The following is a 12,623-nucleotide window of genomic DNA, read 5'->3' on the forward strand; positions in this document are numbered from 1 at the left end:
GTAGACAAAAAAAGCTGAATAAAAGATGAGGACAAACACACAAGATTTCACATTTTAATTCTTCTATTTGAATTTTACCGGCAAGCTTTTAAAAACAAAAAAACAAAACCACTCGGCTTGCGAGGCATGCATGAAGATATGTACATGTATTTTCAGCTCACACTGCGCTCCGACAGCAGAGCAGTTCCCAGATCAGACAGTGCAGCCCCCGCCGCCATGTTTAAATGCTGCAGCTTTATGGCTCATTTTGTTTTAAAGTAAAATAATACTTCACGCTCTTGTGTTCTTCACTGTAATATTGTTCCGTTGTTCTGTGCAGGTTGTTCCGCTGCGCTTTAGGACCTGGAAGTAGTCACCGACTTTTCTAATGACCCGGTCACGAACACGGTAAAATGTGAACATTCTGCCTCTGCTACAAACATGGTCCACAAGCTCAATACTGGCCGATAAATCCTCCTTTTCTTCATGCGGAGTCTATGGAGAAAGCTCGCTTTCCGTTACAGTGACTTCAAACCAAAGCAGCAAAGAAAATGATCAGCGACTAAGAAGTAAACGTGACGTTGGAAACATAAGACGAGAATGTTTTCTCAAAGCATTGAAGACTTGTGTTATGGTCTGACACTCAAATCAATCTAAAATGTACTGATTTCGTTTTCATTGAATTAAGGCGTCAGACACAATGTGCAGTTTGTTAATAAAGATCCATTAACAGAAATTCTCTTTGAAGGTCCAGAGTTCCTAAAACGTGGTGAAAAGATCCTAAAAATCAAGTCATGATACTGAAACTGCCTTTTAGGCAGCAGTCCCAGCGTACATGCAGAAGGCTGGAATCAGACACAGAGGTGCATTCGTGGGTATGAATATACGAAGACTTCTTTGATACGAATAAAAACTAAAATGGCAAAATGTGTAAGGCAGAATTTTCCCTCAGTGGCACAACAGGAGCAGAAGACACACGTCACCTTCAGGAGTGGACATCCTGAGGACACAAACAGACAGCATCAGGAATAACGGCATCATCCTCGAGGAATATCCGCGACACGCTACTAAGCGTCGTTACCTGTTAGGTCACCTGCTGGATGAGCCCTTTTTCTGGATCGTGTTTATCGTCCAGGTCCTCGTCAGAGTCTGAACACAAGAGAAACGAGATTCGATCAAACGGCTCAACCTGCTGTAAAGGTAAATGGTCCGACAGATTTTCAAAACATGCTTGGTCACTTCTTCGGAGTTACGCTGCATGAGACCTCTCTCATATCTGAGCACGGAGTATGCAGCTGGAGCCAGAGGGGATTAGCTTAGCATAAGGCTAGTCTGGATCTCATTGGTTACAGCCGTGCAGAAGGTCAATCACTGCGGCCTGTCTGATGATTTAATAAGCACTGACACCTTCAATCAATAATGATAACGAACTTCACACAGCACACAGGTGCTTTACAGTGAAAACGGCATGAATTAAACGCAAAAAGAACAAAACTGAAAGCGATTAAAAGTAAACGCTAAAACGAGAACAAAGAACTAAAATGTAAAAAAAAAAACTAATGAAATCAATCAAAAACAATTTTGTCAAAAGAATGAGTTTTCAGGGTTTGCAGCTCTGATCTCCTCAGCCAGGTGATGGAGCTGCATCACCTTTGTGTATAAATCTGGACCAACAAGGAACGAGGGTGATCAATAACATCATTGACAGCATTGGAAAGGCAACAGGAAGATCAGTGTGATCATGTTTCATGAAGGCGTGAATAACTGTTCGCAGATTCAGGACTGAACCACTGATTCAACATGTTTTTCTAAACTGAGATTTTGAAGGAAAATGATACCAAAATTTCTGCCATGCTGAGTTATTGATCTTGAGACGGTGACGCCTCTTTTTGCTGCTTTCAATGATACTTCTGAGCCACCAGGGGGCGCTGCATTTTCAACCTGTGTGTTTAAATGTCAAACTGAAAATCAAACGTGGAAAGTGTGTTGCTCATTTTTTCCACCATCAACCTGAGAATCAAGAAGAAAATCTTGGGCTCAGTGTGAGATATTTTGGGTGTTGATGTCAGTATGAGTCAACAGACCTGCCACAGACTCTGGTGGAGAGTAGAACTGTCCGTCAGACAAGGGACCCGGATACACGAGAGGAGCTCGCTCTGTGGCGTCCACGATGGATAGATATCCTGAAACATGACGGGAGGAACCACTGTAACAGAGGGAAACGCTGGCATGCTGCAGTGCTAATGCTAGTGACCATGTGATCCTGGTTCAAGTCCAACCAGCCTCGTCTCCTTTCATCTCATTTCCTGTCACCTCTTTACTGTCCACCGTCAAAGTAAAAGCCAAAAATCTTACTAGCATCAATAGCAATTGTATCAGTAGTAATCATACTAACATTTTAAATAATAGTACTACTCACAGTGACAAAGTAACAGCAGTGATTGTAACACAAGTGACAGTACTTATTTTTAAAAGGACTAAAACTTGTTGGCAGATTGCAAATTGCGAAAATAATAGATCAATAATATAACGTCCACATTTCAAAAGGTTTTTGGAAATCATAGCGGTCATTCGCAGTAACAGTCGTTGTACTGCAGTAGCGTTAGTAACAGTATTTAATAACTGCGACTCACTGTTTTCGTCTTCGGCCTCCTGAGGCAGAACCTTGAAGTCCAGCAGCCATGTTTCTATCCAGGCCAACACGAAGGAGATGATGGGCAGCAGGTACCCAAAGGCCCCCTGAGACAGCAGCTACACACACACACACACGCACTACCTTTATGAAAATATTTTGTATTTCATGATAATAATAAACAGTGTGTTACATAAAAGTGAAGAAAAATAAAAGTATACACACACATACTATGACTGATTTTAAATATGAATAAAAGCAGTACAATACGATACAATAATACTGAAAGACGCAAATAAGCTATTTTTATGTTATTTAACAATATTTGGCTGCTGGGAAACAAACAGATCTACTGCGTCGTTTCTGTGGCACATTTCAGAAGCTTTTCCTCTGTTCAAATCACGTTGATCATAAAATCGGGAAAAGTCACGAAGCATCAGGCTGATGAAACATAAGTTTAGTTGAGTTTGCTGCTTTGTCTCTGAGCTGTTACTGAAGACATAATTCAGGAGTCAGTGGTCATTCTGAGAATGACCAGCAGGTGGAGTAATGAGTGAGCAGCCCGCTGATGGAGTGACCTCTTGACCTCTGAGCTCTTAGTGCAATGGTTTTAAACAGGAACTCATGTGACTCTTACCTTTGATAAAATGACTTTGACGATCAGGAAAGCGCAGCTGACTGCAGTGGTGATCTGCACAGACAGAGGAAACATCCTTTAGAGACGCTCACACTGCACACTGGTAGTATTTAGGTGTCACTTTCTAACATAACAGATAACAAATTATGTCAAATCCACCAATCACAGGAGGCGTCTCAAAGGCTGAGTGGTCTCAGATGTGTCCCGCGTTACTGCGGCGTCACCGTTTAAAACCGCTTCTCAGAAGCAGGAAATTATGCTGAATTTTACACAGAACGTCCACAAACTGAAAGTGTTCTACCTTCCTGGTGTGTTAATAAAAACAAACAGTCGACTGAAAACCATCTAATACGATGAGGGATGGACGAAATAACAGAAACGCCTTACAACGCAGTATCTGCAGATCATACCTGAGTCAGGGTTTAGATCCACCCAGGACCTGATCAACAACGTTAATAGGAATGAAAAGAATGTTCCAGAGTCTGAAGACAAAATGCAATATTCTGAATTCAATTCCCTTCCTTTCTTTTATTTATGTTATTCTCTATGATATTATTCTTAAATATATAATGAAACAAAGGTCAGATAGCCCGTGAGAGAACATGAACTCAATTTCTAACAGCATGTTTGATTACCAACACCTCAGAAATAACCGTCAAGCTAAATCAACACGTCTGACTCTCTAATGTAATGTTGCTATTTCCAGACAGGATGCTGTGTGACTGTTTCTGTTATTTTGTCCACCCCTTGTTCAGTCTGTTGTAATCCTGTGTCAAATCAGCCCCTCATAAATCTCTCTGTGTTCAGAATATTAGGAACACCACCGAATATAATGCCATCCAGTACAACACTATGACTTTAATTCATATAATACCGTACGATAAAACATATAATTTAATGAACATGTCTATGACAGTGTCACCAGAAGCTGCACGTAAGTCCACGGGTGAGCGTGCAGATCTCTACAGGGAGCAAACAGCATCATCTCTTCACTTTATACATGAACGCATTATTTTGTGCAGAGAAAACGGTGAAGATCCACATCTGTCACTGTGAACACGAGGGTTGACCTTCTGCTGAGAGCTCCAGCATGCAGACCAAACCCTTATTAAAGTAATAATTCTAATAATAATTAAGGCTTTAAATGGCGTGGCAGTGAAAGGCTGTATTGGTATTGAACTCTACATGCTCACAGAGCACTTTATAGCAGGGTTTACATTGACTTGTACAGTACCATACTTTACATGCAATGTTCTGCTGCAGTGTGTAGCGTGTATGTGAAATATTCCAGTTTTACTTGTCTTATCAGTTGCAGTAGTTTATACTGGTTTTATTGGTTTGGCACTACTTTAGAATCACATTCTCTTGAACCCTCATTTGTGACTGTTTTCTTTTTAATCTTGTTTATTTCATTCCACTATTATCTGATATTTCTATCTGATAGTTTTACGTTTATGTTAAACATGTGACATCATGATCACTCATTTACATGCAGGTCAACAAAAACAACAAAAACAGCATAACACTGTTTGTGTGGTTTGTTTCACTGCATATAAATAATAACTGACCCCTAATCAAAAGTGACATCACACCATGTATGAGCTTGTCTGCCCAACAGCGCCCTCTGCTGATACAAATGAAGAAACTTACTGCGATGGCCCACCAGTGACGCAGCTTGCAGACGGCGTAGGCCAGGATGAGAGTGGCAAACCTGAAAACAGCCAAGAGCTGAGAGAGCAGAGGGAGGAAGGAAGAAGTGAAAAAGGAAGGACAGAAAGACAGATGCAACAGGAAGAGAAGAAAATGGAGAATAGTAGATTGGAAAGAAGAAAACAGGAAGACAGGGGACAGAAAAAGAGGAAGAACAAGACAAAACAATGAAGCAAAGAATGAAGTTGCTCAAATCTGATGAATATATAACAGTGAAATCTGTGAAAACTCACAAAAATGTCAAAGAAGGAAGCGTGGTAGTCGTAATGCAGAACTTCTTTATCCAGCTGCTTCTGGATGCCACCGTTCACCTGTGAGATACAAATATTAGCCATTAGCTGTTTAGCATTTTCACACATATAAGCAACACTTAAAGCCACTGGAAAAAAAAAGAGAAAGATGTGATAGGAAACTGCTGCAGGAAATCTCTCTGCGCGTGGACACCCGCCTAATCAATGAGCTCAGCCACGGCCATCGCTAACGGGAGCATGCAATTAAGGATGCAGCCATCTTCCATGTGCTGACAGGTGGATGACACAGAAGTGGGTTTCCACTATTTTTTTAAGCAATGTTCACCAGCAGACCTGCATTTCCATTCCTGGTGGAAACATCCCTGTATGCTGTTAACACATTTTGTTAGTTCATTTCATAATTCCCTGAGAATAGCATCGATTTATAAAACTGTTTGAGGACTGTACGCACGACCATCCGTTACAGCAGCTTATGTTAATACTCATTTGGCAAGAAATGACTCACTGATGTGTTTCACTACATGAGTAGAGGTGTAACTGACTGGTAATCGACACGTGGACGGTGGTCTGCCTCACTTATGGCTGTATTAAACCATGGAAGTAAAGAAAGAATGAAAGGTGTTGACACACGTAGGCCAAATTATATGATTCACCTGTGTTATTCACACAAACTGTTTAAAAACCCGTGTTCTTCCTGTTGGGGCAGTATCACATGCTGTGAGGTCATATTTGTTGGGATTTAGAAGACTTGTGTACAGTTTTTGGCGTAAACTAAAGGAAAGACTTCAGCTTTTCTCCAAGTGCCAAATATTTTCATCTGAGGGCCGGATCTGGCACACGTGCCGCTATTTGCCTCCCCCTGGTTTAGAGTAATGTCAGTTGCATCACTTTAAAGCAGGGGTCACCAACCCGCAGCATCCACATCAGTCGCCCGTAAGCCAGTTCTAAAAATAGCACTAATCACGAATTAGCTCTGTCTAAAATTTTATTTAATTGTGTTGCTATTCTTTTTGAATTACATTTACAGTGATGTAAATTTAAAAATGAATACATAAAACGTAAAAAAAATGTATATCATTAAAAAAGTTTAATATACGAAGCTCGTGAGCGCTGCAAAGATGAGGAGACGAACGCGTTTTCTACCCACAAAAACATGGCAGAAAAAAGGAAGAAAACTTCTCATTTTCACTGTGAATGGGAGGAAGAGTTCTTTTTTACTAACGTGAAAGAAAACTGTGTGTGTCTCATCTGCGGTGCGACTGTGGAGACGGCTGAGCGGCACAACGAGACACTTCAGTACATTATTATCAAAGTGGTAGCCCTTTGCATTACTCAGTGCCCTTGAAGTAGCACTTAGTTTCAAAAAGGTTGGTGACCCCTGAGTTAAAGGAATGAAGAAGATTCGTCTCTTTGTTGACTTCCACCACAGCGAGATTCATGTGATGAAGCCACTGCTCTTTACTTCAGGAGAGGGGGCTCACCGCTGCCATGAAACACTGCAGGAAATGCTGGATGGCAAAAATAGATACAAAAGCAACTTGGACTGGAAACGCAAACTACCGGTCTTGCTCGCTGGGCTGGATTTTGTTCATCCAGCTGCCTCATCAGCTCCGGTGGTATTATCAGTATGAGTGGAATGAAACATTTGGCAGGAAGCGACACTTGTTTGAACTGTTTTGGCGACTGAACCTGGCTCTGGAATGTCCCGGCCCAGCTACGATCTACTGCGTTTACGAAGACTTTAGTTTAACTCTCAACTCATTTTTATCCAAGTAGCAGCCGATGAAAGTCTTCGTTCTCAGGCTCCCTCCAACGATGCTCATACAAAAATCGTGCAGGTAAAAATGAGAATCTAAGACATAAAATACTGCAGAATTAAAATATAGGAATAATATTATCCAGTGCTTTTAGTGCGCCAACAAATTACATACTGAAGATAACAAACACCCATTTTTAATATGTTGTTTGGTTGGTTGGTGGGTCCCCATCTTTTGGTCTGTACTGTCGGATGGATTGCAGTGCTGGATCAAAATAAATAAATGCTATGCTGAAACTAATATCTTCATTATCGATTAGTCTGCTGATTTTTTTTATTTGATTTATTGTCTCGACTATGAAATGCCAAATTACAGATTTCTAAGTTATTTCTAAGATCCCAGGGTGATGACTTTAAATTGATCTGACCAAGAGTCCAAAACCCAAATATATTCACTTTACAGCGAGAAAAGACGAAGAAAAGCAGTAAATCCTCACACGTCAACGTAAAACTATTCCGTCAACTACTGCTCCTCCTCCAGCGCTAACTGGTGGTTACAGCAGTGGAATAACCCGATTACTGTCATCTCACGCTGGGCTTGACTTTGTCGGGTCAGAACAGAATAATGTAACAAACAATGTGCTCACATTTAAAGTTCCTGTAATAGTTTCCAAAAAGCCTTTGATCACACATTTAAGTTTCACAGTGGCAGAGAGAGACTGAGCAGATTTACTGTTCAAAGTGAGTCACTGGAATGTCCTCACAGATACAGCTACACAAAGAGTGTGTGTGTCAGTGTACACACATCTGTTTCAGTGCTCGAGGTTCACTTAACTGAAAGTGGAGCATTCTGGGAATGTGTGTCACAGCAAAATCACTTTCTCAATCAGGACACTGAGCTTCACGACTTCGTGACCTTGATTCACTTCTCCAGAAGCACCTGACAGGTTTCTGTTCAGCCTTGACACAATTCAGACGAAACCATAAAACCATTACTGTGTGTACAGGTGTGGGTGCACGTATGAGGGTAGTCATGTGATCGAGTGCTGCACAGTGAATGAGGTCAGCTGCATTCAGCATGTAAAAATACTATTTTCTCTAAAACCTGAATATTTTCACATGCAGATCCATTTTTTTTCTAACTAACTAACCTTTCTGCTTTAAAAAAATCTGAATTAAATGGCGTTTGTGTCCCTGAAAACTGTCATTAACCTCCGGGCCGGACATTCAGCGTCACACACACACCTACAACACAAACACGTGTCTTACATTGAGCTCTATGATCCAGAGCAAGGTGACGAACAAGAGGTCAAAGGTGACAAAGAGGCAGAAGGTCCTCCTCACGTCCGAGATGCACTTCTTCTCCCCGGCTTCGTACGACTCCACCCTCGCGCAGACGGGCGTGGTGCTGACGGACCCCGCCCCCCTGCCGGTCAGCCGTGAATCGGCGCTGCTGCTGCATCGGCTGTCCATCCCCGGTCACGCCTCCTGAGCAGGGCCAGCCCCGCCCACTGGTCAACAGAAGGTGGAGTCAGGTGGAGTCAGAGGAGGCGGGTCATTGGAGCAGGAAGCCACGGCGGTTGAGTGGATGTGGACTCACTCGGTGGAGGTAAACTTAATCACTGCATCTGCAGAAGAATGAAGCAAAAGGCAGTTAGCCTCAGCTCAAGTTTTAGAGTCTTTCAGCTCTTTGTTTTAGTTTTAGAGTCTTTCAGCTTTGTTTTGGTGAATATTAAACTAAAGTTTAAAATACTGAACTTTCACATTCACCAAGAGGACACACATTATTTTGCAACACAAACACAATCCCTTTCACCTCCGCTGTGTCGGGGCCCAGGAAGAAATCTCAGATAATCTCACAACTTCGAAACACGAAACCAAAACTATCAGCATCAATGGAAACCACTCGAGGCATCAGCGGCCTGCAGAGTTGTTAGTAGTCTGTGAAATGGCTGCATAGAGTAATGCTCTCTCTGAATGTGGAGTTGGGTATTATTTAAAGTTCTTCAATACTGGTGCCAAATACACTCCTAAAGCTGAACAGTCAACATACACATGGTCATTTAAGTGCTGCTTTAAAAGCCTCCACCTTTCTGGTTTCAGGCTTTCCGACACTGATGTTTTCATGTTGGTGAGGAACTTCAAAGCTACCGGAAAAAATACGTTTGCTTAGTTTCGTCTTTATCTCAAGAGTGTTATAAAACTATTGTTACGAGACCCAGACAATAGTGCTGTTATTGTCTGGATGCTCCGACCTTTGACCATAACCTCCACAGCACTAGTTGTTTTTGAGGAAGTGAAGCTATTTGTTCTTTTGCACTGACTGTAAGAGTTGCATGTGATTCAAGCAGATTTTCTCTCTCATCATTATGAACTGGTTGTGTGGTCGCACGAGATCTCATGACTTTCGTTTTCTTTATACTTAGAGTATAACTTTATTTATTTATACTTAGTTTGAAACCAGCTTCATCTCAATATATCCATTTTAATCCACAAAATGGATCCGCTTTTAGCTTTCCATCACGGTAAATTCATTGCTAAACCTCCGTTAGAGGCAGTTAATAAATCACTTAAAAAGGTTCAAAGCTAAAAATTAGAGAAACAGAATATTTCCAACTTGACCCTTCCCTATTCGTGCTTCCCTTCAAATGACTTTAGAACTACACCAGGCTTGACGTCTGAACTAATTTAAAGTATTTCTACGACAGAAATTCAGCATTTTCTATTAGAGGCATTCCTCAAGTTAGCTGAGCTTTATTTATTCAGGAAATCTCACTGAGATCACGATATCTTTTGCAACAGAGGCAAAGTACATGTACGACAGATCACAACAAGAAAATTAATTCGGTCGTCAGTCACGTAAACACGAAGCCACACACTAATTAGAACAATCACAATTATTATTACAGGTATAAGCTAATAAAGCTTTAAAGTGTTGCCAATGTGTGTATTTCGGCCAATAAATAACAAGAAAATTGCAGTACCCTCAGTGAGGAGCACTTTCATCAGACTGAAGGCTAACGCTGACGGTACCTTCCTCTGGTACATCATTTCTACTGATTTCTACTGATTAGTGGATTTCACTGAAACATTTGTCCAACTGTTTCTCCAGTGTAGTCGCCCACCTGCAGATGAAAGCAGTCATGCAGAAGAAGCCCTTTAAAACTTGTGCTCGAAAGCACATTTGTGGATATTGCTGTGAAACCAGAGATGTGACTTTCATTTCCTGCGCACGACTAATGACTGCACGCTCATTCCTCATAAAAATATATTACAGTGACATCTGATTAATTCAACTAATTGTTAAGCTGTATTAACTGTTTTTGTTGGCCAGTTACAGGACAATGACCTCCCAATCTGACAGAAACGCGACTCACACACAGAGCAAGATAATCATTTATCTGGAGCCACGTGATGAGTGTATTCACTCTCCTTTTAGCTCGGGTTTGGTCTCCGCCAACTAACATCTGGCGCTGTACCTGCTACATGTTCCACTGTCTTCACCAGCTAGTCTCTAAGGAGTGACTACTACCTAACTCTTGATGATAACTGATGGCCGCTGCAGCTGGACTACATGGAGCCAGCTGATTTATTGTCAATAGAAAGATGTTGGTAAGAGGGCCTCTAAGTGAGCATGACACAAATAACCAGTGTGGTGCGAACCTGTTAGTTTGCCTTCTTCCAGTTATGAATACAGCCACAAAAACAGCCCTGAAAACATCAGATTTTATGTTCTTTCTACCAGTTCATGTGTCCCTAAAGGATAACTTTCGTTTTTTACAACCTGGACCTTATTTCTAGCATTAAATAAGACCATTTACTCCCCCAGACAACTTTGGTGGCATTTGGAGTCGTTTTGAAGAAATTAGCCCCAGAGGAGCGGCGCGTATATCCGTATAATGCGAGTACTCGGGGCATCCGTGCGCAGCCTCTATATAACGCATAATCTGCGGCGAAACTCGTTCATATTCCAATATTTTGTTATGATATGCTGGTGCTATTGTCTGGGTGAGTAAATGGGCGTATTTAATGCTAGAAATAAGGTCCAGGTTGTAAAAAACGAAAGTTATCCTTTAATAGAAAAACATAGACAACATAGCGCCAACTGTATGATGGCCTAAATCTCTGTCCTCAGGCAGACAGAAAAAGCTTGCCCTGCTTGAGTGTTCTTAGACGTGTCCTCGTATTCTGATTGAAACTGATTTTTTGGGACTGCTGTTTATGTGTTTGTGTGAATGTTTCCTGTTTAAGGAAACTGGCTAGGCACAACTGTGTGATATGAACACTTCACATATATTTTATTCAAGTTTCTGACCACTGAACAACTAACTAACCATGATGCATCCTGCTTCGTGTACGTCTAAACCATGGTTGTGTTTACATTTTGCAAACTGTATTTTGGACTCGAATACTTTGCGCAGAGAGCTGAAACTTGAATGAAAACACAGCCAACACTACATGTATGTGTGCAACCGCTGTTGACACAGTTGTCAACCTAACTGGGAAACACGCCTCATATTCACAGTGGATTGAATTTTCTGAACAAAGCACTGCAGTCCGTCCACTCCTCCTCCACAACAACATGTGCTATATGCTGAAATAAAAGGTGAAGTCTCACAGTGGAGGACATTCTGTATTGTACTGGTGAAAGATCTCACTGGAAGAACATGAATCAGCAACTACTCTGATAATCAATCAATTTTTCAGGCAAAATGCCAAAGATTTGCCGGTTCAAGCTTTTGTCATACATGATAATAAATGAAACATGTTTGGGTTTTGGACTGCTGGTCAGACAAAACCAGCAATCTGAAGAAACGACTGTGGGCTCTGGGACATTTTCCACATTTGGAAAACTTCTGGACAAAATGATTAATTGATTGAGAAGACAGCAGGTTAATCGATAAAGAAAGTAAGGAATAAATAGCAGCCAAGACGGAGGAGGCAAATCGAGCAGACCAAATAGTGAGACTGGGTTCATCCTCACCTGTGGAGGACACAGGCTGCATGGATGTCACAGACTGCGGACACATCAAATGATGAAAAACCTGGATAATGCTGCATGTTGTGTGGCTCCATGCCCCATATGCAAAGCCACTGTCCAAACCCCAGATGATACTCCACTACAAAGCCTGTTAACATGGGTGTGCAGAGCTGGCTGAGGCCGTGTGCACTGGATGAGGCTTCGGCAGCTTGAAATGACTGATGACAAACCGCAGCAGGAAGCGCAAAGTGCAGCACTGGTTCAGCTAAAACAGCGACTGGCCGAGGCGGGGAGGAGGCCAGCAACAACAGCAGGACCGCCGCAGGGTCCTTAGCACACGTCTGAGCTGCTTAGCCCGGCGTGCTAACAAATAACAAACATCAGATGCTGAAATAAACCGAGACATACACCTGCAACGCCGTCCAAGGTTGTTAAAATAAAGGTGTTTATCAGCATCGTTCAGTTCATGTGACAACTAGCTAGCTAGTTAGCTTAAAGACGTGTGTTCAAACCATTTTTTTAAAAGTCGTCATACTGCTCGTTACCTTTTAAACTCGGTCCTAAAGCCCTTTTAATTTCCTGAAACAGCCCTCGGATGGTTTCAGTCGGCAGGTTTCAAGCTCAACGCAGCAGACGAGTCATCTGTTTCCCTTTCGTCTGCTCGGACAGGATGGAGG

The 12,623-nt window shown here is 41.8% G+C and overlaps 1 protein-coding gene across 1 annotated transcript; it reads right to left on the reverse strand.

Moving 5' to 3' along the window:
- Positions 1-40: 40 nt before the first annotated feature.
- stard3nl (STARD3 N-terminal like) lies at positions 41-12,623 on the reverse strand. The gene is made up of 9 exons (XM_041949094.1): positions 12,492-12,623; positions 8,235-8,593; positions 5,192-5,269; positions 4,899-4,976; positions 3,249-3,302; positions 2,613-2,730; positions 2,064-2,162; positions 1,061-1,128; positions 41-979 (listed from the first exon to the last, which is right to left on the reverse strand). Exons 2-8 carry the CDS (start codon positions 8,436-8,438, stop codon positions 1,064-1,066), a joined length of 696 nt encoding a protein of 231 aa, XP_041805028.1. The 5' UTR covers positions 8,439-8,593; positions 12,492-12,623; the 3' UTR covers positions 41-979; positions 1,061-1,063.

The sequence above is a fragment of the Chelmon rostratus genome, chromosome 12 (genome assembly GCF_017976325.1).
Source record: "Chelmon rostratus isolate fCheRos1 chromosome 12, fCheRos1.pri, whole genome shotgun sequence".
Taxonomy (NCBI): Eukaryota; Metazoa; Chordata; class Actinopteri; order Chaetodontiformes; family Chaetodontidae; genus Chelmon; species Chelmon rostratus.